The 27,078-nt window shown below is 41.7% G+C and overlaps 1 protein-coding gene across 1 annotated transcript in view; it reads left to right on the top strand.

The window, feature by feature from the left end:
* KIF18A (kinesin family member 18A) overlaps window positions 1–27,078 on the top strand; it is a 117,496-nt gene that overhangs the window by 76,206 nt on the left and 14,212 nt on the right. The window contains exons 10-13 of the mRNA XM_088470476.1: window positions 4,039–4,201; window positions 6,244–6,408; window positions 12,100–12,221; window positions 16,998–17,236. Of these exons, the coding sequence (XP_088326602.1) occupies window positions 4,039–4,201; window positions 6,244–6,408; window positions 12,100–12,221; window positions 16,998–17,236 (689 nt within the window). The remainder of the gene's footprint in view (window positions 1–4,038; window positions 4,202–6,243; window positions 6,409–12,099; window positions 12,222–16,997; window positions 17,237–27,078) is intronic.

Raw genomic sequence — 27,078 nt, 5'->3', positions numbered from 1 at the left:
CTCTACCTATGTTTTCTTTTGATGGTGTTTTGTTTATTTGTATTCTGTTTTTAATGTGTTATTGGTGTTTTAACTCTATACTGAAATATAATTTTTTTTTTTTTTATGTTTTAAATTATCTGTTGCTATGCACGTATTTCTGCTGATTTTACACATTTTATAATCCTTTTTTCATGATATAAGTGATTTAGTATTCGCACTATATGAGTGATTTAGCATGTATACATACCTAATATTGCACTACACATTATTGCACATATATTGTGATTTCAGCACCTGCACTTTACTGCATAGCACTTTTTTACATAATATATTGTATTGTTTTCTTTGTATAACTTATCATCCAAAGGTAGTATTTATTACTGACTAACTAGCCAGTCGCTCCAAGATCAAATTCATGTACAAACATCTTGAGATGCACCTGGATCTGTTTAGGCAAAATGTGCACCAGCTTGATTACTACAAATCATTCTATCTTTTGCACCTGCCTATAGCAAAGAAGTGTAAATAAGGCATGTAAACTTATGTTGTAGCGCTCGCCGTATACGGTCTGTAATGCGTACGTGTCACACAATGCATGACATGGTCTCATCGCACCTGGAAGAAGGTGAGCGAGCGAAAGGAATGTATTTACTTATTTCTGTGTGAATGTGTTTGTGTGTGTGTATATGTGTGTGTGTATGTGTGTGAAAATATATATATATAATATGTTTATATATAATCTGCTAAACATTTGTCAAGTCCTTGAACACACATATATTAAAATTGGGAGCTTTTAAAGGGTATTGTCGGAGCTTCACAGATTCTCACTCTTCTCCACAAAGTCATGTAAACAAATACAACAGCAGCGTTTGTTAGTTTGGCACAATATAGTGGCATTCTATGGTAAAACCTGTTGATGCACTGTGTGAAATATATAGTAGACTGTGCTGCAATGACACTCTGTGAGCCTTAACAAATAATCCATCAGCCTTTACTTTAGTTGATATACCCAAAGCAAAGGGTGTTCCACAGGTATAGGCAACACTTTGTCCTCCGATGACCGTAGTAGTGTGGCAGAGTGATTACATGTTTGGTAACATACAAGGGCTGTGTGCATTTGTTTAACTTACTATATTAGCAGGTTAATTACTTAAGCAGGTTAATTACTTAAGCTTTCCCACCAAGGCGACTACACAGGTGATAATGAATGCAGTTCCTCTTGATGACTTGATATTTCGCCCGCTATTGTCATCTGTGCGCGTATCACATAGAAGGCAGACGCCAGGTTCCTCTGCTGTATGTTGTTGTTGTGATTTACTTTACAAATAGGCTTACCATACTGTCCCTTTAAACCGGGACACTGATCAATTACACAGGTTCTGTGGCTGATTTAAACCAGGTGAAATGCAGGTTTGAAGTCAGTCAGCCACATAACCTGTGTAATTCATGAGTGTCCCGGTTCAGAGGGATAATATGGTAAAACTGTTTAGAAATATCTTTGCTGTCCCGTAGGGGGCGATTCAATTAAACACAAATTGAATAGAGCTGGGAGCGAGCTCTCGGAGCTATTCAATTCAGTGCGCTGTGTGGTCGGAGAATGACGGTTATCGCGCCTTAACAAGGGTGGTAAGGCGCGTTAACCGGCATTCTCTGACCAAAGTGCCGGGCACGCGGCTGTTAGCGTCACACTAAGCAGAAAAACAGTTGCGTGCCCGGCACTCTGGTCAGATTTTTCCACGCAAACCCAGGGGGTGCGAGAAAAAAATCCGTGGCCCACCCAAACGGCGCACAGAATTGAATAGCTACAGGAGCTTGCTCCCGGCGCTATTCAATTTGCGTTGAATTGAATCGCCCCCATAGATCAAAATACAGCATTAAAGAGGACAAAGTTGCTGTTATTAGAATTGCAAATCCAGCCTATTTTGTTGCAAATATCCTGATACACATTTCAAAAACCTGTCTCAGGCTGCTTCTAAAAATGAAGTGTACCATCCTTATTAATCGTGGGAAAAGCTGACCTGCATTTAGGCTGAGGCTTTTTGGTGCCATATCCCCTTAAATACAATTCTGCTTTCTGATCAATGGAAAGTTCCGATCTCTCTCACTCTGGCACAAAACACACTTAGCGCAAGCTTTCTAATCGCTCTATAGACTGTATTAAAAATGTAGCAGAACAGCATCACCATCCACGTAATACAGGATGCACTGAGAATTACAGTAACAGTCTAAAACTTTCATTAAAACCTACTGTTGCGCGTCAGCAGTAAAGCACAGCTGGGGTCTGAGCTGTTCAAATCTATCCCTAGGCTTCTCTAACACAATTAGCTGCTTCTTTCCACTGTAAATCTAAAGCGTCGGCACGTAAACCATACCTGTTATTTCATCTGCTCTTTTTACCGCAGGAAGGTGATATAAAAAAATGAAATAAAAAATGTAAAAAATATAATTTTTCTTCCCTTTCTTTGCTGCAATAAAGCTTGGAAACGTTGTTCTGTGTAGTGCAGGGGGGGTTCAACATGAGGCCCTCCAGCTGTTGTGGAACTACACCACCCAGCATGCCCTGCCACTGGTTTGCTATTAGATATTGCTAAAACGGTGGCAGGGCATAGTGGGATGTGCAGTTTCACAACAGCTGGAAGGGCCATATGTTGAACAGCCCTGGTGTTGTTTTTCATAGCGATGCGTGTTCATTTAGGGATATTCAAGAAAGTGCTAATTCACAGAGAACACTAAAAACGGGATGTCGTTTTCATCCCGGCCGTCGGAATGCCGGCGTCAGAATCCCGACACTAGCCAGAATCTCGGGGCCGCCATCCCGACTGTAAGCAGTGGGGTTAGGCTTAGACACTAGGGGGGAGGTTTAGGGTTATGCTGCGGGGGAGGGGAGGTTAGGTTTAGGCTGCGGGGAGGGGGAGGGGTAGGATACTTACTGACAGGTGTCTGTATACTAACAATGTTGGGATGCTGGCATCGGGATTCTGACCGCCAGGATCCCTTACCCAACCCTTAAAAACATTTCGATTAGTTAGCTAAAAACAATGTCCTAGAGAGAGATGTAAAAACTTATGAAAAATAAAGTTTTTACATAGTACCTGAAAATACTGTATCCTTCATTTACAAATTGCACGGGAAATCACTGTTCCCATTGCCATATTTACACAAGGGAATGGCAGCAGAAAACCAATCTGAACTGTGGTCAAAAACTATTGGAAACGAGATGTATCAGTTTGCAAAACATACCAGTTGTGGAATGGCACTAAAAATTCTTCACCAGGCGATAGAGAAGTCCAAACGTGCTACGTACAAAGCTTCCAACTCTCCCAAATGAATGTTGGCTTTGCTGTCAACTCCCAGTCACCACATTCCCAATCTGGTGAGACTATTCCAAAATCTCCCCTTTTTGGGAAATGATTATTCATATCTCCTCAGAAATGGGGGGGGGGGGGGGATTGTGCTACCCCCTTCTCCCCATTCCCCAAACCGTTGGCTTCAGACACACAGTAAAAAAACTGGTGTATTTTTATATTCACTGGGACATTTGCATAATCCCGGAGCACTGTGACTCCTTATAAAGGATTCAGTTGCATACAGTAAACCGACGAGTGTTATTTATTTGCTTATCTACAAACACCAACAAAGCTTGATAATTACACGTTTGTCTACCTACCAGGCGCATTCAGAGTATTTTAGGGAGGTGGGGGCCTCGCTTTCTATAGATCTGCTGCCACCCCACAGTGAGTGCTAAGCAATTCTCTTGATATTGCTATTAATATTTTAGTTTCTCCAACTAACAGTGCTGATGTTACCCTTAAATGTATAGTACCCATTGAAGCTTTCTATATATAATCCAAACCAGTGAGAGTATGGGGATAATGGTGCTTGACTTTGAACCTGTGTCCTGCGTTCTTCCCAATGTACCATTTGCCATGGTGAACTTAAATAGCAAGAGCTATATCAATGTTTAATATGATTTATGTACTCCTGCCCATTTTATTGCTAATTTGAACAGTCGTCTGGATATTTGACAAAACCATCATTTCCCCCTCCCCATTACAGATGTCAAGACAATCTCCACTGCGTGTTTTCAGAGAGGGAGAAAATCGGGGCCGAGTTCTGCAACTTGGAGAGCCGTACAAAGGAGAACGAGCTAAAGACCATCTACCAGAGGCAGTACCATGAACAGATTCAGTTGCTGTGCTCTCCAGAGCAGGCGCTAAAGGTGGGTTCTTCAGAGTAGAATGTCAAGCAGTACAATCTGACTCCTCAACCTGCCAAATTATGCAGCTTCAGTAAAATGTCAAAGGGCTTAAACTGGATTTAAATGTCATATGGTTTTTAACCTGTGCAGTCTGTTATGTAGCACAGTGTCGAAGATCTAGAGAAAACACATTTTAAAGCATTCCATGCGCTTTATGGTTGCGTGGGGAGAGTTCTGTGAAAGTGACTATTTACCGTCACTGGACATATGGTCGGCATCTCTGAACTGCCTTAATTCTTCAAAGTTTAGCGACAGAACTCAAAATTGGTAAGCGGACCATATGCTGGCATATTTGATTTTGATATATTTTTTTATGAACATATTCACCATCTAGAGCACATATTAAAATGAAGACGTAAAGCAGCAACCTGCCATCTGACAATACAAGGCTGCGTTTTCACTGGAGTTTTTCTTGGCAGCTGTTTCCGGTTAATGTGTTTTTATAATCCACTCTTATACCTGATATGATGTCAAAGTAACTATAGAGACTGCAGCTTCGTGACAGGAAGGGAAATGAATGAGACGCTGAATGGAATTCCCAGGACGTCTCATATTAGATGGTGCGGAGAGCTCATTTCTCGGGAGGAATGTGTCCACACCAACATCATATACGTTTCAATGCATAGATAATTGCTTCTAACAAATTAGCAATATCAAACTGCCAATTCTGCATGCGTTGATTTGAATACATTTAGGATACATTTCAGTTCTAACTACATCTTATGTCTATTATGTACCTTATCAGGGAAATTGTACATCCTCAACCTATGTGAAATACATACAGATGTGTCCACAGGCAGCTTACCTCTGTGCGCGACAAGTCGCGTTAAACATAACTTGAGAGCGACTTGGTTGCGTCGAGCATCTTTACGTGCGGCTTTTTACCTTCAAGGGTGTCTTATTCGCAAATCAATGCAAATAGGACACACATACAGCTTTTGCTGATTACAATTATATGCGGCATGTCTATATTCTGTGTGCAACAGCGGCTGTATCTGCATGTGTAATACTCCGTTACCATGTCAGTGGCTGTATCTGCATGCGTAATACTCCGTTACCATGTCAGCAGCTGTATCTGCATGCGTAATACTCCGTTACAGTGTCAGTGGCTGTATCTGCATGCGTAATACTCCGTTACCATGTCAGTGGCTGTATCTGCATGCGTAATACTCCGTTACAGTGTCAGCGGCTGTATCTGCATGTGTAATATTCCGTTACCGTGTCAGCGGCTGTATCTGCATGCGTAATACTCCGTTACCGTGTCAGTGGCTGTATCTGCATGTGTAATACTCAGTTACCATGTCAGTGGCTGTATCTGCATGCGTAATACTCCGTTACCGTGTCAGTGGCTGTATCTGCATGCGTAATACTCCGTTACCGTGTCAGTGGCTGTATCCGCATGCGTAATACTCCGTTACCATGTCAGCAGCTGTATCTGCATGCGTAATACTCCGTTACCGTGTCAGTGGCTGTATCTGCATGTGTAATACTCAGTTACCATGTCAGTGGCTGTATCTGCATGCGTAATACTCCGTTACCGTGTCAGTGGCTGTATCTGCATGCGTAATACTCCGTTACCATGTCAGCAGCTGTATCTGCATGCGTAATACTCCGTTACCGTGTCAGCGGCTGTATCTGCATGCGTAATACTCCGTTACCATGTCAGCGGCTGTATCTGCATGCGTAATACTCCGTTACAGTGTCAGCGGCTGTATCTGCATGTGTAATATTCCGTTACCGTGTCAGCGGCTGTATCTGCATGTGTAATATTCCGTTACCGTGTCAGCGCCTGTGACACTAATGTAGCGTTTGCGAATAAGACATAATTGAAGGTAAAAAGTTGCACAAAAAGATGCTCGGTGCTACTGAGCAACGCCACGGTATGGCGTGGCACTACTAGATGGGCTGTTTATTGGGCAAGGAAGGAAGATGTACGTGGACACATCTGTACATTCCTTTTTGAATGTGCCTCTACTAAAAAATAATTTGTGTTTATGTTGTAGGCCACTTTTAAGAGGGATCATAGGCTAGAGGCCTTAAAAGCGAAACAATCCCTACTACACAAGAGAAAGGAAGAAGAGCGAAAACGTTTAGAGGAGAACACGACTTGGCTTCTTCGTCTGGAAAACGAAATTAAATTATTGGGTCCAGACAACCAAATGCCAAAGGTAATGTTTAATTATAAAGATCTTTTTACCGCTCAATGCCTAGGATGTTATGTCTACTGGATGAGTTAAAAGTCACACTACATCATACTCCTACCTTTGTCGCCACTTTGGTCATTATTACATGCGAACATTGTGAAATGATCCTGTTCCCTTTCATTGGCCATTTAACTGTGGACACTGGGCCTGATTCAGACACGCTCACAAGCGCTATGCGCTCGCGAGAGGGTCAATGTTTGGCCACTGCGCACGCCTGGAGCCGGCTCCTACGTGCGTATGCGCGAGAACCGGCTAGCGACGGACGCTCCATCGCTACGGGTCTCGCACCAAAGCGGGGCAGCTGTCGATTTTGATTGACAGCTTGCCCCGTTTTGGAGGCGGGCAGGGGGGGTGGCTAGCCAAACGGAGGCGTTCCCGACGGAACGCCGGCAGTTTGGAGGCGGCCCCACTGACATCACGAGTGATCTCAGTGGTGAGCTTCCGGCTCTAATAGAAGCTCACCACAAGGGTCTCGTCGCAAGCCCGATGGTCGAGACCATCGCGAACATCACCTGGCCGCTCGCAATAGCTGTGGGTGGCCACCCACAGCTAAGCGAGCGGCCAGGAGGCCACACAAAAAAAATAAAAAAACTCTGTTTCAGAGCGAGCGCTCTTTCAGAGCGTCCGGCTCTGAATCAGGCCCACTATTTCCAATGTGTTCGGGGACAGATAAATCTCTTAAAGGGCCGATGTCGCGCTCCAAGATTATCTGTTTCCGAGCGCTTCTTTTACCATATTAATATCTGTGGGGTGCTGTTTACGAAGACAGTCCTTAAACTGTCCTTGAAATAAAGGCAGCAATCACAACTTTCCTACGCATAGCCTCTCCTTTTGAACTGTCCCAATGATAAAATGGGTAAATGCATGTCTGCAAGCACTTTCCAACATCTGTAACATGATCATGCAACTACTGTATTTGTGTAGGCTTTGCTAGGTGCACAGTTCAGCCTCTCCTGTAGTTTCACTCTTGAATGTGTCCATATATATTACACGAATGAAAGCATACACTAATCTATACAAATATAATACGAACGTTGTCTGTTCTAAATTCGCGCAAAAACAACTGAACCGATTTTCATGAAACTGCATCAGTTTGTGGTGGAAACTCCTAGAAGTAACCTGCACTTTGTTTCATCTTGATCCATCAAGTTTAAGCTGAGCATTAACAAAACATTTATTGACTTCATCAGTACAAGAGATATATGTGGCACCATGCACGTGGCCGGTAAGGGGTAGCGGGGGAGAGGTGCTTTGGGCCCGTGGTGACTTGAATAATATAGGCTACATAGCAGTCTGCACAGGGCACACAGTGACATTGGTGTGAGTGGTGGGTGAATAGGATAGGTTACATAGCAGTCTCGGTCACAGGGCACACAGTGACATTGGTGTGAGTGGTGGGTGAATAGCATAGGCTATGTAGCAGTCTGTGCACAGGGCACACAGTGATATTGGTGTGAGTGGTGGGTGAATAGGATAGGCTACATAGCAGTCTGTGCACAGGGCACACAGTGACATTGGTGTGAGTGGTTGGTGAATAGCATAGGTTACATAGCAGTCTGTGCACAGTGACATTGGTGTGAGTGGTGGGTGAATAGCATAGGCTACATAGCAGTCTGTGCACAGGGCACACAGTGACATTGGTGTGAGTGGTAGGTGAATAGGATAGGCTACATAGCAGTCTGTGCACAGGGCACACAGTGATATTGGTGTGAGTGGTGGATGAATAGGATAGGCTATGTAGCAGTCTGTGCACAGGGCACACAGTGACATTGGTGTGAGTGGTGGGTGAATAGGAAAGGCTACGTAGCAGTCTGTGCACAGGGCACACAGTGACATTGGTGTGAGTGGTGGGTGAATAGGAAAGGCTACGTAGCAGTCTGTGCACAGGGCACACAGTGACATTGGTGTGAGAGGTGGGTGAATAGGATAGGTTACATAGCAGTCTGTGCACTGGGCACACAGTGACATTGGTGTGAGTGGTGGGTGATGGACTGCTGCCACCAGTCTGTATAGCACTGCTGGTCACGCGGGCCACTCCTGCAACAGGGCCCCTATACAAAGCAATATAACTAAAACACCTCAAATAAATAAAATGCTGGCAGAAGAGTCTTCATCGTGGGCGAAGCCGCGAGCAAAAGCTAGTACAATATATGATGCCTGGTGAGATATTTTGCTTTGCATCTATTTCTGACTGAAATGACATCGGCGGGACAGCCCGTATTCTCATCGTGTGCGAAGTCGCAGGCAACAGCTAGTTTAATATATGCGTCTGCTCAGCCTAGGGTACTCTTATTTTTGCCATGGTATGTGCCAGGCATATAGCTCAAGGTGAACCCAAATCTTTAAACCTTATTGGGGGGAGTTCCATTAGGTGCAATTATCCCGATTTCGAAGGGAAGCGAGTTGCCATCGCAACGTCGTTTAAGCAACTGCATCGGAACAAGGTATATAGATGTAAATCATACAGTAGTTATCATTGTTAGTTGATTTTGTCATAATAAACCACCATTGTAACAAATGATATATAAGATACATTTCATAACTGCTAATTGAAGGATCTGTGAAGAGGCTTTTAAATCTGCCTAAATATTACCAGCCAAGAAGTGTGACTGCCCATTCGAAACGATTCTGCAAATCTGTGGATGATGCATGTTTGCATGGTCAGAAAATCTCCTGTAGTGATCGTTAGTGGTGGTGTTGTAGAGGGAGGCACCTAAAAGCCAGAAAGGCACATTCTGTGTCTGTACTAACCCGGAATACGATGAGATTGTGGTTGAAATTGCACCTGGCAGTATTTGCGGTTCTTGAATATACCCCAGAAAGGAATGGGAAATGTCACAACTGTGTTAGGCGAGGATAAGGAATCGCTAGTGAGGATTGGCATTGTTGTTCTGCCTCCATGGCGTTAATATGATTGTAAAATACACATACTGTAGGTGAATGAATTGAAAGAGATTGCAAAGCTTCAACAGAATAACACGAAGTACAATTTCAACAAACCTTAGCTTAACTATTCATGAGTTAGTAAAGTAATGTTCCACATATGGACAATTGTGGCATGTGCCTGCAATCCAATTCAAATGCAGAAAATAAGAATTACACCTATTCACCAGGAACAAGTTGCATGACTCGCTATGGCGTAGTGAGAGGACAGTCTGACATAGCTGATCAATGCTCCATTAACCTCTCTATTTAGTCTACCAAATGACTTCATTTACTGTAAGCAACAGGTAGACTTAAAAAAAAAAAAAAAAAACAGTATACCTAACTTACAAAAAAAAAATGTACTTGTATGCATCCTTTCCATTCTGGCCATGCAGGGATCAGTCATTATCCCTAATGGAGAAGCATTGTTTCTGCACTGTGATGGCAGAATTCATTTTGGCTCATACAGGCAGTCTCTGTGGTCTTCATGTCATCTAGCCAAATACGAGGTGGATCCAGATGTCGGCACAGCATGTCTCTTGTTGTGTAGTCCTGCCAACCATTGTTGCCAGGTTTGCTAGTTTCCAGCTAAAGTGAGCTAGCTTGAAAGGGTGTTTTTTTAATATTAAATGTGCCCCATTTATTTGTCTTGCTAATGTCCCCGAATACACAGGTGAATAAGATTCTTCTCTGTCCTTATACTAGCCAGAGGTTGATAGACTGACTGAATTATCTCTAGAGATGATAATGAATATTGACCCCGCTCCACCCTTCTGGTTTTGTAGACATGAAGAGGGTTAAGCAACGGAGATGGTCGGCTGTGTGTGTGTGAGAGTGAGTTTATGGGGGTAGGTTAGTGGGAAGACTGTTTTAGCAGGAAAGGTTTATGGCTACAAATCCTGCACAGACAAGGGACTACACCTCACAAGGAATGTGCTAGTAAGGAGACACTTTGTTGAGAACCATGTCCCTAGACCAGTGGTTCTCAAGCTCGTTCCTGAGGGCCCCACACAGTTCACATTTTGTAGGTCTCCTAGCAGGTGCAAAGGTGTAGTCATTAGTCGCGGACACATTTTAAAAGATCCCCAGGTGGAACTAAATATGTCACTTGTGATTCTGTGAGGAGACCTGCAAAACCAGCACTGTTTAGGGTCCTGAGGACAGAGTTTGAGAACCTGTGTCCTAGACTGTGGTTGGCTATATTATTCTTCGTAAATGTACAGTGCGTGCCTCAAATTTGGGGCCCTGGATTTATTGGTAAAATGGGCATCCTGAAAGTGTTTTTTCCTCTTCCATTAACCAACAACTTCCCTAATATGTTGCTTCTATTCCGTCACCTTTTTAACTTGGTACGATATCTATGAATGATAACTGTCGTTCAACGATAAAGCATTAATATTTATTCAGCGAACGACCAACAAACGGCGCTGTTGGTCATGCATGGACGATAACGATATCTATGGTCGTCCGTACATGCAGGCCAACTTGGACAATTTCATCTTTCAGTGTGTACACCCAATATCGTTTGTCTTGCACTACAGAAAAGTTCAAGGGAAATCGACAGCGATATCGTTGGTTGTGCAGATCGTACCGTGTGTACGCAGCTTAGCCCTAGTTTTGCTGCAATCACACATCTTTTCAGAGATTGCCTTCATGGACAGTTTTTACACAATTTAGACTCATCACATATCAAGGACCTTTTTACATTACCCAACTTATATATATATATTTTTTTTAAGTAACTTCTCCCCTCTACCTCCAACTGGTATAGCTGCTGGGTTATAATGCCTTGAAAACCTGCCATTCCTGAAGATATTCACCCCTCTGCCTCCATAGGGCAACTCAGTGGCTCAACACTGGGGAACTGTGTGGATACGGCACGCCCTAGTACTGGATGTGCATACACACGTAAAGATTTTCTGTCCAACCATCCAACTTAGTTGATTGGTTGGAATGAAAATCTGGTAAGGGATGAAAGCAAATGACAATCTGCAATTTGCTCCCAAACGCTGGAAAATGGACAAAAAACGTTTGTTAAATGTTTGATCTAAACAATTTGTTCAAACTTGTCTGACCAACTGTTTTCATCTGTTTTCTGGCATTTAGGAGCAAATTGCTGATCATCAGTTACTCCCAAACGTTACCAGATTTTCATTCCAACCAATCAACTAGTTGGATGGTTGCACAGAAAATCTTTACGTATGTACCCAGCCTTAGACTATGCTGCACCGCATGTAATGATGAGTGTTTTGGTTGATTGCATTTTCAGTGGCATCGTCCTTAATCTGGTTTAGAATTTCCATGTTGTTTGAGCTGCAGAACTTAACTGGAAATTTAAAAAATAATAATAATACTACATTCTTTGTTATTGCATACCAAATAATTTTTTTGCCCCATAGTTTTCAAAACGTCTGACATTAGCAGGGATAGTACATATACAAGCTCCAATGCTAGCTAATTTCCAATGGTTCTTGATTCTTCACAGATTTCAATTGTTAATATTTCATAAGCTACTCTTGCAAAGTAGCCATGATATCCTCTTCTATAAATAGCTCCTGTGACATTTTCATTAATAATTTATCCGTACCAGTAGTTAATTGTAAAGGCCTAGAAGTAGTTGGGCATTTCATAATGTCCCCGATCAGTGTCTGAGGAAGATGATGAATCCATAGCAATCGCTCTATGTGAAAACATTACTTTTTTTTTTTTTTTCTTTCTCTCCTCTTCCAGGAGCTTTCCCAAGACTTACAGTGCTGCCACTTAAAGCTGGAGGTGAAAGATTTAAAAGCTCAAATTGAACACGTGAATCGGCTTGTATCCCTTCAAGAACGAGAATATAGACACAGTGAAAAGTAGGTTCATACATTTTGGGTTCAGCTCAGCACTTGGAATGAAGTGCCGTTGCGCACACTGTTCTATTTGTTGTGGTACAAAAAACTTTGCTTATTTTTGCACACACCTCTTTGAGTGAAAGCCGAAAAATAAGCAACATTTTCTCCCGGTAATATCCAACAGATATTCATTGCATGAGGTTGGGTACGGCATTCCGACACCGGTTTTCTGATCGCTGTGATGCTGACTACATCCCCATTGCAAGTAACTACTACAGGACCTTGCACTTAATTGAATTTTTTTTTTTGTGTAATTTGGTTCATGCTGTTTTATATTCTTATTCAGTAACATAAGCTATTGCTTTTCGTTTGATTTGATTGCATCGGAATTGCATATATTTACAGTGGTCACGCTGAGCGAAAAAACTTTGTGGGTCCTAGCGACCCCTCACTTTAGAAAATTGGGGTCCTACTCCATGGTTTCTGGGTCCCATCACATTATGGGGGGTGCAGCAGTTGGGACAGTGCTGGGGTCAGGCAGCAGCTTGGGCAGTGCTGGGGGTAGGTAGCATTTGGGGTGGAGGCGTTTAAGGGCAAGCAACTGTTTGGGTAGAGCTGAGGTTACAGACAGGGAGAAGTTGGGGTAGAGCTGGGGCAGGAAGGGGTTAAGTGTAGACAGCAGTTGGGACACTGCTAGGGGGGCAAAGAGGGGGTTAATTGCATGCAGTAGTACGGGTAGGGACGGGGTAATGGTAGATAGCGGCTAGAACAGTACTGAGGGGCAAGGAGGGGGTTAGGGGCAGGCAGTACTGGTGGCAATGCTGGGGATAGGGAGGGGGCAGTATAGCAGCTGGGGCAGTACAGAGAATAGGGAGAGGGGATAGATAGCAGCAGGGGCAGTGGTTACCTCCTTCTTGCTGGGAGCCCCTGGGCAGGTCGCTGTCCATCCCTTATTTTGCGATCACTGTATTTAGACGTTTGAAAGTAGTGTGTGTGTGTGTGTGTGTGTGTGTGTATATATATATATATATATATATATATATATATATATATATATATATATATATAGTGTTCACTCTAGCTCCGGCGGCAGGCAGGGCGCCGGAGCTAGAGAGGGCAACCTTATGCGCGCGCCCCCGAAAAGGGGGCGTGTCTATAAGACTCGTCTCCTTTCCGTCATACTTGGGGGCGTGCCCGGCGCTTACGGACATGCCGGGCAGCCCCCAAGCGCTGCAGAAAGGGAGAATAGATGCTGGGCGCATGCGCCCGGTGTCTATTCTCCGGCGGTGACCGGGACACCGCATGTTTCTCCACCCGCGGGACACTGCGTCCCGTGGGTGAGAACGGCACCCGCAGGCTGTGAGGGCAGGGAACGCTATATATATATATATATGTGTGTGTGTGTATTTAGACGTTTAAAAGTAGTGTATGTGTGTGTGTGTATATATATATAGTGTTCACTATACATATATATATATATATATATATATATGTATAGTGTGTATATGTATATATATATATATATATATATATATATATATATATATATATATACACATATATACATACACACACACACACACACACAGGGAGGGCGCCGGACCCAGAGTTAGGGCGCTTTTGTGCGCGCCCGAAAAGGGGGCGTGGTCAAAGAAAAGGTGGTCTATATGACGTGTCCCCTTTTCGTCACTCCTGGGGGCGTGCCCGGCACTATCGGATATGCCGGGCAGCCAGCGCGGCGGCCACTGTGAATGGATGCCGGGCGGGTGCGCTCGGCGTCCATTCACCGACTGTGACTGATGCGCCGCCGTTTTGACCACCCGCGGGACACAGCGACCCGTTGGTGGAGGCAGAACCCGCAGGCTGTCTCAGCGGGCCGCCGCGCTGGAGGGCAGGGTGCGTTCTGCCCTTCAGAAATTGGGCAGGGCGTGGCGCCCCGCTAAAACAGCCTATATATATATATATATATATATATATATATATATATAATTATACATACACACACACACATCATTAGGGCTAAATAATGTATAAAGCTGCATACACACGTGTAACGATTTTGTTAGTGAACGATTTTCGTTCAGCTTTTCCTATGAAAAAGTGAATGATTTTTTCAACTATGAACGAAAAATGTTCCTTCCCTTAATGAAAATCGTTAAGTTGGTAAGTCAGAAATGGACGATGAACTACAAACAGGAACGCGCATGAAAGATCATCGTTATAACTCCGTAACTGAACGATTTTTGGAAAGATAACGACGTCGTTATAGTTAAATCGTTCAAAAAATCGTTACGTGTGTATGCAGCTTATGAAATAACTGTAATGTACATACAAAATGACATGTCTTTTAAAAAGTTGTCGTAGAGACCAAAGCTCTTCCTTTACTCTGGAATAGGGAATGAGGTGTTGAGTCAGTGCGGGATCCTAATGGGAAGCCTGCTAATTTATATTTTACTTTCCCACCACTAGTTTTTAAATAGATTAGAATTTCCCATAAAAAAAGGAAATTCATTTTCCAAATGTATCTGCTAAACAGCTGTGTTTCTTTTCTTGGGAATGGTGGCAATGGTTGGATAATATAGTGGTGGCTTTTGTAAGAAGTTGCTTCACGGCAGGTTTGGTGATGGAAGTGAAAAACTGCACTCCGCAGTCAGTATAAAGCCCGACATGCTTTATACTGATTGCATGTACCACCTCCAACCTGCCCGGGAAGCGCTTCGTAGTTAATGAAGCACTTGGTGCCCCTCCAGGAGATATTAATCATTGCACATTTCCCATCAAGGTGTGTCTGGAAGAGCCCCAGCACATTGCCCATCAAGGTGTGTCTGGAAGAGCCCCAGCACATTGCCCATCAAGGTGTGTCTGGAAGAGCCCCAGCACTTTTCCCATCAAGGTGTGTCTGGAAGAGCCCCAGCACTTTTCCCATCAAGGTGTGTCTGGAAGAGCCCCAGCACATTTCCGATCAAGGTGTCTGGAAGAGCCCCAGCACATTTCCCATCAAGGTGTGTCTGGAAGAGCCCCAGCTTTTTTCCCATCAAGGTGTGTCTGGAAGAGCCCCAGCACTTTTCCCATCAAGGTGTGTCTGGAAGAGCCCCAGCATTTTTCCCATCAAGGTGTGTCTGGAAGAGCCCCAGCACTTTTCCCATCAAGGTGTGTCTGGAAGAGCCCCAGCACTTTTCCCATCAAGGTGTGTCTGGAAGAGCCCCAGCACTTTTCCCATCAAGGTGTGTCTGGAAGAGCCCCAGCACTTTTCCCATCAAGGTGTGTCTGGAAGAGCCCCAGCACTTTTCCCATCAAGGTGTGTCTGGAAGAGCCCCAGCACTTTTCCCATCAAGGTGTGTCTGGAAGAGCCCCAGCACTTTTCCCATCAAGGTGTGTCTGGAAGAGCCCCAGCACTTTTCCCATCAAGGTGTGTCTGGAAGAGCCCCAGCACTTTTCCCATCAAGGTGTGTCTGGAAGAGCCCCAGCACTTTTCCCATCAAGGTGTGTCTGGAAGAGCCCCAGCACTTTTCCATCAAGGTGTGTCTGGAAGAGCCCCAGCACTTTTCCCATAAAGGTGTGTCTGGAAGAGCCCCAGCACTTTTCAGCATAGGTTTCATGTTCTCTTGGTAGTTAGAAGGTTGGTATAAAGCCCAGTTTAATTTGTTAATGGGGGAAATTTTCCCCATTGATTTCTCTAACCAATTTCTTTTGTCGTGACTTTCCCATGTATACGTTACATGTAAATGATTGGGAAAATATCCTTTCTCACTCCTCTCACTGGTTAGGGGGCAAATTTTGAGTTTTTGAAACCGTTGTGTTTTTTCATTTTATTAAAAAGACTCTCCATGGACTGCCAACTATTCTATACTTATTACTACAAAAATGGTGATTTATTTTATTCCTCCTCCTTTTTGAAGATTTGACTTTTATGGAGAGTTTCTCTCTCCGTGATTTGTAAATCATGATTACTGAAAATCGTTCCGTACCAAATCTCTTCTGAGTGAGGTCCTGGCTTTATGTAAGAAATGGGATTCTGCTAAATACAGAAAAAAAACAGGGTCCTTCTCCAAAATACGATTATTTGGAAGGTATTTTAAAGACTTTAATTATAATCTGAACTCTGGGCCGAAAAGCCAACACTCAATATAAATTATAGTCAGAATTCCTCACGTAAGCTTTTATTAGTCTCTTATGCTTTAGTTAAGGTGCCCACGCACATACCGATGTGCACGATTTCCCTTGAAACTCTCCCCGGCAGCTCAGCACACGATTTGGTGTCCAATCTTCATAGATCTCTCCTGCAGTCAGACTTTCACAGTGCATCGTGTCCTAGATTGTCAGATCTGCCTTACTGCACGGCAGATCTGAAGATGCGATGTGCGACCAGCGGGGACGCGCATAGCATTGTGATCGTGAGTGGGGACATTCCTCACGATTTTGGCATATTTTACACGATCTGTCGTTCCAATGCATCGGTATCAGCCAGATCGGGTAAAATATCACTATGTGTGTGGGCACCTTAAGACTGGTTGTTGATTATATTGAAATTAGTTATTTACCGTATTTTTTAAGCTGTGATCCATATATATATATATGTATGTTTCTGATATCTTAAGCTTTGCTGCAAGTGCCTTGCTTGACTTATAGTTCGTATTTGGTTTGCTAATAATGGGTAGAATTAACTTGTCGTTTTGTACTGCTTGCGATAAAAAGCGGAGTTGCGATAACTTTTGCCTATTGCAATGTACTGGCAGAATAGGAACAGAAAAACATAACCACACTGTCCACAAATCTCTTCATTTGTTCTCATTTTAGGTTGCTCAGTTCTATTCTGCCTTCCTTCAGAAGACAGTACGATATATTAAAACGGGCTGGACTAGCAGATGCCATTGTAGAGTCTGGTTTCCAAGAAGTCGAGCACTTGGTACAGAGAGAGAAGGCTGTTGTATGGGCCGACCAGACCATTGTTGAAGATCCCAGAAAACCTGAATTACCAGATATTCCGTCAATCCTGTCCTTTCCTCATCTGCTGCCAACACAGACAACACCGTGCTGTAAGAGCTTCTTGTATTTCATTATCGTTGTTTCCTGCTTAGTGTACTTGGTCACCTACACATGGGGCCGCCATTTTCTGATCTTCTTCAATATTAATGAAGATGAGTTTCACTTGAACCGAGTAACCTCATATAGGCATAAGGCACTTAGACCATGAAGTGGCTGCAACCGCTGCGTGTAGGCAATCTGTACAATTTAATTACAGTAGTTTAATTTATTACTTTTTTATGGAAATAATAATTTTGTTGCATCAAATGAAAGGGGACCCTTATTTTCACTTCGGGTATAATGGAGGCCTGCCTTGGAATGAAAAGCTTTTGCCATATTAAGTTAGCACAATTCAACAGGGTATTGTTGGATAACCCTCACAGCAATTGATTGCAATACTCTTTCTCAGACTACGATGCTGTCGGTACTGGTACACTCCTTTGGTTAGTCAGGCTACCTAAAGTGACTGACCGTTGTGCTGGGGATTGGGGAAATGCTATGAATGTACCAACACAAACCTGTTGCCAACCCTTCTGTATTGCTTACCGTTAAATCCTTTTCCTTTAAACAAGGCACTGCTGAAGTTGTTTAATCCAGCCTGTATCTACATAACCGTGATAGGAAGTTTTTCTTGCAATGGCTGCCTTGGGGTATTTCAAGGAAAGTAATTAGTGATCAATATAATGAGACTAGTTTTTCACTGCTGCTGTGAAAGAACTCTTTATTTAGCAGGCAAAGTACAATGTATATCTAGACCTGGTAAATCTGCATTCACTATTATGAGAGTGATCTGACAAAGTACTGTTTGTCTAGGTGGAGAATCAGGTGTACAGAGAGCAGAAATGGGAGTCAGAATAGCTGGAAATGAAAGATCCCTGGCAGTTGGCAGACCTTTTTTATTGAAGAACAAAGTTATTATTTTATCCCCCTCTAAATAGTTGTAAGATGAATAACAGTTTACACCAATCCTTACCTCTGCCTGTCTTCTGTTTTATGTTCCATTCATAATTGTTTTTATGCAAGATCTAGTGTTTACCTGGATAATGAAAGTGAACATCTACGATATAAAATACTCTATACAAATAATTATATTACAAAAGGGATGAGTAAGAAACCTAAATATACAAGTGTTGTCTTCAGTCATTTTAAGTATTTGCAGCACTTCTTGTACTAAGCCTTGGAGAGAGAAGCAATGTTACCCTGCCGATAGGACATTCCGACATATCGGAACCTGGGCGCACATCAGAACGATGTAATGAACGATGGAACAATCACCCGTTCTTCATTCCACTGCATGGCGTCGCATGCGATATCGTCAGGTTATATGTGCAGCACATCAAACCTGACGACGTCGCCTGTGACCGCGAGAGTGCACGATTTGTTGTTCCGATTTGGCTAAATTGGAACGACATCGCACCAGTGCATACCCAGCTATAAAGTACCAACCAATCAGCTCCTTTCATTTTACAGGCTGTGTTTGAAGCATGAAAGAAGCTGATTGATCCTTTTTCTCTTCACTTTATCGCCAAGGCTTAGTACATCTGCCCCTTTAGGACTATAAAGATTTAAGTATAGGCGGATTGCATTTGGGAATATTGGTGCATCATGTGCTAGTGTTTACTTTGCAAAGTTTGACTGTACAACAGTGATCTACAGATGTGTTCCACCAATGACCTCACAATCTCGTGCCATGGTGATGAATATAGTGGCGTGCCATGTTATTGCACTGTGTAGCGACACCGCAGGATGGCAAGTATACCGCTTGTCATCTGCGATTCTCACACGATTCCAGTCTGTGAATATTCACAAAAAGAAATAACAAAAGCTTTTAGCATCATAATAGCAAAAGAGTAGTAAAGAAAATGAAGACTAGTCAGCGCTGCTGTATATCCGTAAGACTAACAACGCGGCTAAACGTGGACAATCGGGTTGCCGTACATACAGTATAATGATCTATGATATATACGTGACAAGCAACCAGAACAAATATTTGCCAATATTCTGTATAGTTTTTGTGGGTTTTGTTAATTTTGCGCTTTTTTTTTTTTTTTGTTGAGAATTTTTGCAATTGGACACGTTTATCAAAGAGCAGTGGTAGCGGCGATGCGCATCTGTATACGTGTATTGCTTTTGGGGAAATACGCTACAGGCTCGCAAAATTCAAAATGAGGTCCTTAACTCAGCATAATAAACTCACCCCACTACTGAATGTGTCACTGAGAGCAAAGCTGTATGCAAGCTGACATCTGTACATATTCTTTTGTTCTTTTAAAATATAGCGCACAGCAATTGATTAGTTGGCCATAGAAGGTAAAAATTGTGAGTATCTTGCCAAATCCGTGCCGTTGGCGATAACCAGTTTGGCCAACTATGTGCGTGGCCATGTTTTACATAGATTTGTCTGTTATCACCCCCAAATAACATCTATATCTATTTATAAGTAGTATATGGGTAAGAGCCAATAGAAAGCAGAGAATGTATACTAGCATACACACTTCCATAATAGCTAAAGCTAATACTGCTTTCTTAAATGCCCATATTACAACACACACACACAAAAATATATATATATTTTTAAGCTGTTTTCTACCTAAATGAAAAATAGAAAAGTTTGAACTGCTGACTTAAAGTTAGTCACGCAAAATATAATAAGGTGCTGACAAGGCTAACACCAACAGTGTAAGCTGGGCTAAGTAATGTTTGGGAAAAGACCAGCTCCCACAGTATTGCTGTTCTGTAAAACCCTAGTCCTTTCCCCTCAGGACTTCGCACTCCCCTTTATTTTGTAACAAAAATGAAGATTTATATAGATCCACTTGCACCTTTCGGTGAATTGATTCCTATTCTTAATCGTTTCAAGATGTAGGAACGGAAAGTGGACTTTACACGGAAATTGCTAACTGCTGGCCACCTGTTAAACAGTGGTCATTATTCCATATTTAAAGAACCATATTTAATATCCAGCATGATTGTATGGATTTCACTTGTCAACAAAAGCTGCAAAGTATTTTTCTTACTTATCCATTTCCTCTGTATCTGGCATCCTACCCGATTTCAGAAATGAATGTTGTTTTGGCCAATTCGGCCTGTTTTCACATTATTATTTTTTTTTATTAGTAGTAGTATTTATTTATAGCATGACATTATTGTTACAGATAACTTGTTTGTTTTCTCTCTAATAATAATAATAATGTTATATGTAATTGTGTAAATTGAGGATGGAGTAATGCAAATATGAAAGTGTATAGACTCTTCAGTTCTCACATTGAAGGAGTCTAATATGGTTAATAGCTGTGCTCCTGTAAGAACTATTGAGATACGAAAAGGAGAAAGATTTCAATCAGAAACATCTTATGAAATTTTCTGAAAACATGACTTAGTATGATTTTAGTAGAATAATTTACCCAGCTTTTGAACTGAAATTTTCTCAGTTTACTAGTGGATAGGTTTGGTATGCTTGTGTAAGAACGTTGGCAAATAGAGTTACCTGCATCCATGTTCTTTTCAGGGCTAAACTGACGGGTGAAGTAACCATAAAAGTGAGCTTACTCAAGAGGCTTTGCAAGTTTTTGTTCAATGCTTTTAATAGAATTTTTTTCAACAGTAACTAATATTCTATCTGCTTTTAAGAGTGTAAATTTCATACTACAGGGTTCGCCAAGCTAGAAGTCGGCTTAAAAGTGTAGGAGCCAGACCAACGTTCCTGACTAACTTGTAGTGTACCACGCAGTAGTTCTCTTAATTCATAGCAAGCCACACAGTAGTCCCCCCCCCCCCCCGCACCCCCATTCATAGTATGCCACACTGTAGTGCCCCAACTCATAGTATGCCACACCAAGGTACCCACAATTCAATAGAATACCACACAGTAGTGCTCCCAGTTCATAGTATGCCACACCATAGTGCCCCCAATTAATAATATAAAGAGAGGACATTCAAGTGAAGTCAAATAGTCACTCACCTGCTGGACTGCAGTTCAGAGCCCAATTGCTATCCCCCACGGCTGAAACTTATTAGATGACTGCGATAATGGTAGCCATCAGCATATGAGTGGATTCCCACTCAGGAATCACCAGTGTATAGTTGCCCTGGAGGTCACACCCCTCCCTTCCCGACAATGCTACAGCCTCAGGGAGAAGGACCAGAGTCAGGCTCCTGACACCCACTTGGCAGCATCTTGCAGGCAGAAGGGAGGAGCCACACAGACTGAATGCGGCAGACTGGCATTCCCCCTTATGTGGAAGGCATTCTGTGCGCGACATCCCGCCCACTCCAGCAACTACCTTGGGAGGGGCATTTTGTTTTGTTTTGTTTTTACATTTAGCTTTATTTTTAAAAATATCTATTTGCCAGGATTAAATGTTTAGTCAACTTGGTGACTGGTATTTGTCCTACCATAGAAGCAGTACATTTTTAGCTTCAATGTTTATTCTAGGGGGTAAATTTACTAAAGTGAGAGTTTTTAGAAGTAGAGAGGTTGCCCATAGCAACCTATCAGATTTTAGCTACAGGTTGAGTCTCCCATATCCAAATATTCCAAAATACGGAATATTCCAAAATATGGAATAATTTTGGCATGACTGAGATAATGAAACCTATTGATTTTTGATGGTTCAATGTACACAAACTTTGTCTAAGGCACAAATTATTAAAAATATAGTATAAAATTACATCCAGGCTGGGTGTATATGAAATATAAATTAATTACTTTTTTGTAAATAAACTTTGCTTGAGCCACAAAATTAATGAAAATATTGTATAAAATTACCTGCAGGCTGTGTGTATAAGGTGCATATAACACACAAATGCATTCTGTGTGTATACTGGGGTCCCATTCTCAAGATATCCATTATCCAAAATACCCCTGGTCCTAAGCATTTTGGATATGGGAGACTCAACCTGTATTATCTTCTAGAAGGTGCTAGTTAGATGTTAAGTAGAATCTAATTGGTTGCTCTGGGAAACATCTAAACTTCTAAAAACTCTCACTTTAGTAAATATACCCCTAAAATTCTGTGGGTAAGCAGAAGACAGGCCTGCCTCCCCCAACATGTTCTACCATATATTCTGCAGAGTACACTTTCAGGGGTATAATGAAATAAATAGGAATATATAACTTTAAAAACAATATATATTATGGATTCTGACAGCTGACAGATCTTTCTTATTGTATTGTTTTCTTTTGGCCCATTGATTTATATCTGTTGGTATTCCTAGCAATTGAGGAAAAGTGTGTATACACTAAATTCTGCTTGTGTGTGTAGCTGCAGTCATCATGTATTATCCATGAATAGCAGTTCTAGGTGGTAGTTCAATGCAAAATGGTCATTTATTTTTCTATGTAACAGTGCCACAAGGGAATGTGCACTTCAGAAAGCAAATCATTAACAGTATATTTGTTTAGAACCATATGATTTGCACGTACGGTTTGGCTGAAGTACTGCTCATCTACTAATAGAAAGACATTTTCCAATACTCCGTATGTTGGTTTAAGTGCACCCATCCACCACATGCAGTAGATGCAGCTCATTTATGCCTCAGCTATGTTATTGGTATTAGCAGAATAATCTGTGACAATACTCTGGCCCCATAACCTATTGGCAGAATATAGAATTGGCACAATGCTGGAGCTCTGGGCACTGAGCCCATAATCTGTCAGCGGAGGCCGTCCGGATGTGCTGGCACAGTAGTCCAGCAGACAGGTTGCTATGTCAGGATACAATATACTTGACCAAGGCCCACGTGGTGGTGAATATGTAATGCGGTTGTTGGTGACGGTACAGTTTAACCACCAGTTATTAGATTTATTGAATCAGGTAGAGCAACAAGTAGCGTAAGACACGGGGATGACACAGCTATAACCGCGGTATGCAGATATATATATATATGAGCAGCCTAGAGCTCAGGGTGTTGCTGGCCATTGTAGTGTGCCGGGCATGATGGAAGTAAATACATTGGCAGGTGGTAGCACTATATCCACCCCCTCACCCTCCTCACTATAGCTGTGGTGATAGTGTGTACTTGCAGTGTCCACTGTGGGCTCTGTATTGTTCTGTGGCTGATAAGTCAGCTTACCTTTCAGGGTACTGGATAGGATGCAGCGCGCGCCTTCCAACAAGTGGGTCTTAATGAATTGATCGACTATATTTGCATACACATTGGTTCGGGTTTTGAAATGAGTGATTAGTTTGCTTTTAATCCAGCCCTAGATCTACCCTGTTGACCTTGCAGCAATTTGTTGGAGTGTAGTGCATTGACCTTGATATTGCATGACGGGAAACTCATTACTGTGTCATAATAATCCCAAAGTGGGCAGTATTTTCCATTTCATACAAGTCTGCATCAATCATGGCTGCTCTTGTTGCTTATACTGTAGTTCTATCCCACTGATCACATTTTTATGCATGTTCAGACTGCAATTCCTGTGTGAACCGGCTACCCGGTGGTAATGTTCTGTGTTCAGTAACATATCACATGAGAATATGCAACTCTTGCATTAATTGTCGAGCCAAGCGAAGGTCCATATGTCCGGGCTCATTGAAGTCTAGCACCAGGCAACTGGTGTGGAGTGTCGGAAAAAGTTGGGCCAGTACGTCATAGAGGTGGAGGCAGAGTACAGACTGGAACGGTTTATCCATGTGAAATTAGGCACGCTGCAGCAAGGCGCAGAAAGTGAATAACCAAAAGGTAGGCTCTTTTATCTACTTGACCTTTATATATCTGTATATAGTACACTGTTGGTGGATAGCAGTGTCTAAGGGCCTCACTTATGCTGGGCATGCACTATACAATTATCTGTCCAATCTGGCTGGTTGGAATGAAAACCTGGTAATGTATGCGAGCAAATGACAGTCGATCATATGGTCTTAAACACTGGAAAACGGACAAAAAACAATTGTTCAAATTGGTTAAATTTGTGTGTTTTAACCAATTTGTCTGAACAACCATTTTTGTCTGTTTTCCAGTGTTTGTGAGCAAATGGACGATTGTCATCTGCTGCCATACCATTACCAGGTTTTCATTCCAGCCAGGACAGATATCTGACAGCTAATTGTATAGTGTATGCCCAGTTTAAGATATAAGGTTAATCCAGCTACAAATATAAAACCCAGAGAGGGCGTTTGTTTAAAATATGCAGCCATTATAAAGGTGTGTTTGCCAAATAATCCAGAAAAGACACATTTTCTAAAATCTTTTCCTATTTTCGTTTGTAACAATAGAAATGCTGGCTGGCAGCAGGTTGAGTCTCCCATATCCAAAATGCTTGGGACCAGGGGTATTTTGGATAACGGAATATTCCGTATTTTGGAATATTTTCATATCATAATGAAATATCTTGGGAATGGGACCCCAATATACACACAGAATGCATGTATGTGTTATGTACACCTTATACACAGCCTGCAGGTCATTTTATACAATATTTTCAATACTTTTATGGCTCTAGCAAAGTTTCTGTACAGAAATGAAATTAATTTGTCATATACACCCTATACACACAGCCTGAAGGTAACTTTATTCAATAATTTTAATAATTTGTGCCTTAGACAAAGTTTGTGTACATAAACCATCAAAAATGAAAGGTTCCATTATCTGTTATGACAAAATTATTCCGTATTTAGGAATATTTGGATACGGGAGACTCGACCTGTAGTAACTTATCCCGTTGCTGTCCAGTCGTGGTCCCTTCGGCTTTGCAAAGTCACGCAGGCACATTGAATGTAAAAAAAGATACAAAATTTTATTTAATATAGGTGTAAGAAGATTATTTTTTTTATTTTTATAATAACACATGCTTATATCGCTGTTATTCGCTAAATAGCTGGGAAGCTGTTGCAGGAGAGGCCTTGTGATAGCCGTCACGCATTGATAAATAGGGAGAATCCTGAATCTACTCCTTTTGAGCTACTTCTCCCCTTGATTAAAAGACCTCCTAGAATTGAGAAGGGAGGCGTCCTCAACTATAAATCATGGTGTTAGAATAAAGCTGCCCAGTATTTCTGTTCTACATGCAAAAAGAAATTGCTTCAGCATCCCTTGTGTCACACAGCATTGTGCACTGGGCACATTTACACTCTGCTGACTTTCCTAACTATAAGCGGCCTCATATGGCTAATGTATTATAGTGTAATTGATTTGTACTACTTTGTAATTGTTACGTTCTAGTACCTGTTGCAGGGTTGGAGAATTTTTTTTTTTTTAATACTGTTTTTTTTTAAACTAGTTTTATTTGCATTAATGTTTTACTGAACAAAAATTTGCATGTTATATTAATACTGTGAAACATTACTACGTATTAGAAACCTTGTTATAATACTTTTTAACTAGGGTTGGAAAAACATGTTTTGTTTTTTGTTAAAAAAAAAATAGTTTTCCCAGCCCTGACCTGTTGGCTCTTTAGCAATCGTAATAAACGTATTTTCTATTTTGTGTGATTTAAGTAGAAAGTTGTATCACAATATTACCCATATAAATACCAGCCGTTAACATTAATTTTTATGCTTCGTTTAGTATTTTGTAATCATTTTTTTTTTTTTCTTGCAGTCTTTTTGTGTTGTTTCCTCTTTTACATTATATTCTACTTTCTAGCTAGAAACACACAGCTCCTGCCTCGTGTCTGCCATATAAACCCCCATTGAATCTGTACAATCAATCTTTTCTTTTGTAAATTCCTTTTGTGAGTTCAGCAAATATTTATATTTCTTGACAAAAATACTGTAATTATGGGCTTTTGAAACGAATTGCCACAGGTTATCTGCGTCTACTTACTTTACCAATATGAAATATTTCTGTGCGTTGGGCATGATGTCCCAAAATCTGAGCTGGCGCAGTCCAGAAAAGGCAAGGATTAGTCACATTCATCAGCAAAATGAATGGCTTTAGGTCACCAACCTCTAACTGCATCACCGAGCACTCATCAGTGGACCTGTTAAATGATTTCCTCTGAGGGTTAATTAACCCAGGCTTGGCTGCACTGCACGCGTGTACCCATCTCAGAGCACAATGATGGGACTGTAATAATGTATGTTAAGCACTTGCTAGTTTGTCCCTTTCTTCTTTTACAAACAGAACTGGTGTGTTTACTTCATTTGCATTGACAACTTGCACAAATATATTTATGGTTTTAATAGTTATCTAGTTGCACAAATGTAGGTTACCACAGAGACCATGAGTTTGAAACGCACCCACACTGCTCCCCCGTGACATTACAGATAGGTAGCCATAGTTACTCCAGGCAGTATACAGATTTGCTGCATATATGAGTAATACTTCGCATGTGATGGTTTGTGATTAATGGCCTTTGTTATTAAATTAGTATTAAATATCTTGTAGGTGAAAAGTGACGGGTTTATTTCTGCCTTAAGATCTTTGTATATCTATCTTTCTATCTCTCTCCATTTCTTTATAGATCTGCCTATTTTAAAACTTAAAAAGTTATTTTCCGTTACCAGACACTTGTTGTTCTTCCCCCGCCCCATTCTCTTCTCCCGGGTCTCCTGTAACTGATCTAATTAATAGATTAAAAATATGGGTATATGAGCGCTGGTATGGATTAGAATTGGTGGACCGCACAAATAAAAATATATGAATGTAATGAATAATCAGTAATCAATAATAAAACAAAACAAACAAAAAAAAAATAATAATTAATAAAAAGCAAAGATGAAAATAGAAAGAAAAACAGCAAAGGAGAGAAAAGGCATAAACAGTATTATGGGATTAATGTTTATAGTCTTTATAGACTAGTTGGGGGTGTGCCAGTTCTGCATGTACCCCACGAGGGGTCCGCTGTGCTATTGCCACCTAACTCACCCTAACTAGCTCGGCGTTGACTGCTGACTTCAGCTGCAGA

The sequence above is a fragment of the Taudactylus pleione genome, unplaced genomic scaffold (assembly GCF_031769625.1).
Source record: "Taudactylus pleione unplaced genomic scaffold, aTauple2 ptg000100l, whole genome shotgun sequence".
In the NCBI taxonomy this organism is placed as follows: Eukaryota; Metazoa; Chordata; class Amphibia; order Anura; family Myobatrachidae; genus Taudactylus; species Taudactylus pleione.
The sequence above is the reverse complement of the archived record's forward strand: the minus strand, read 5'-3'. Positions and strand labels throughout refer to the sequence as shown.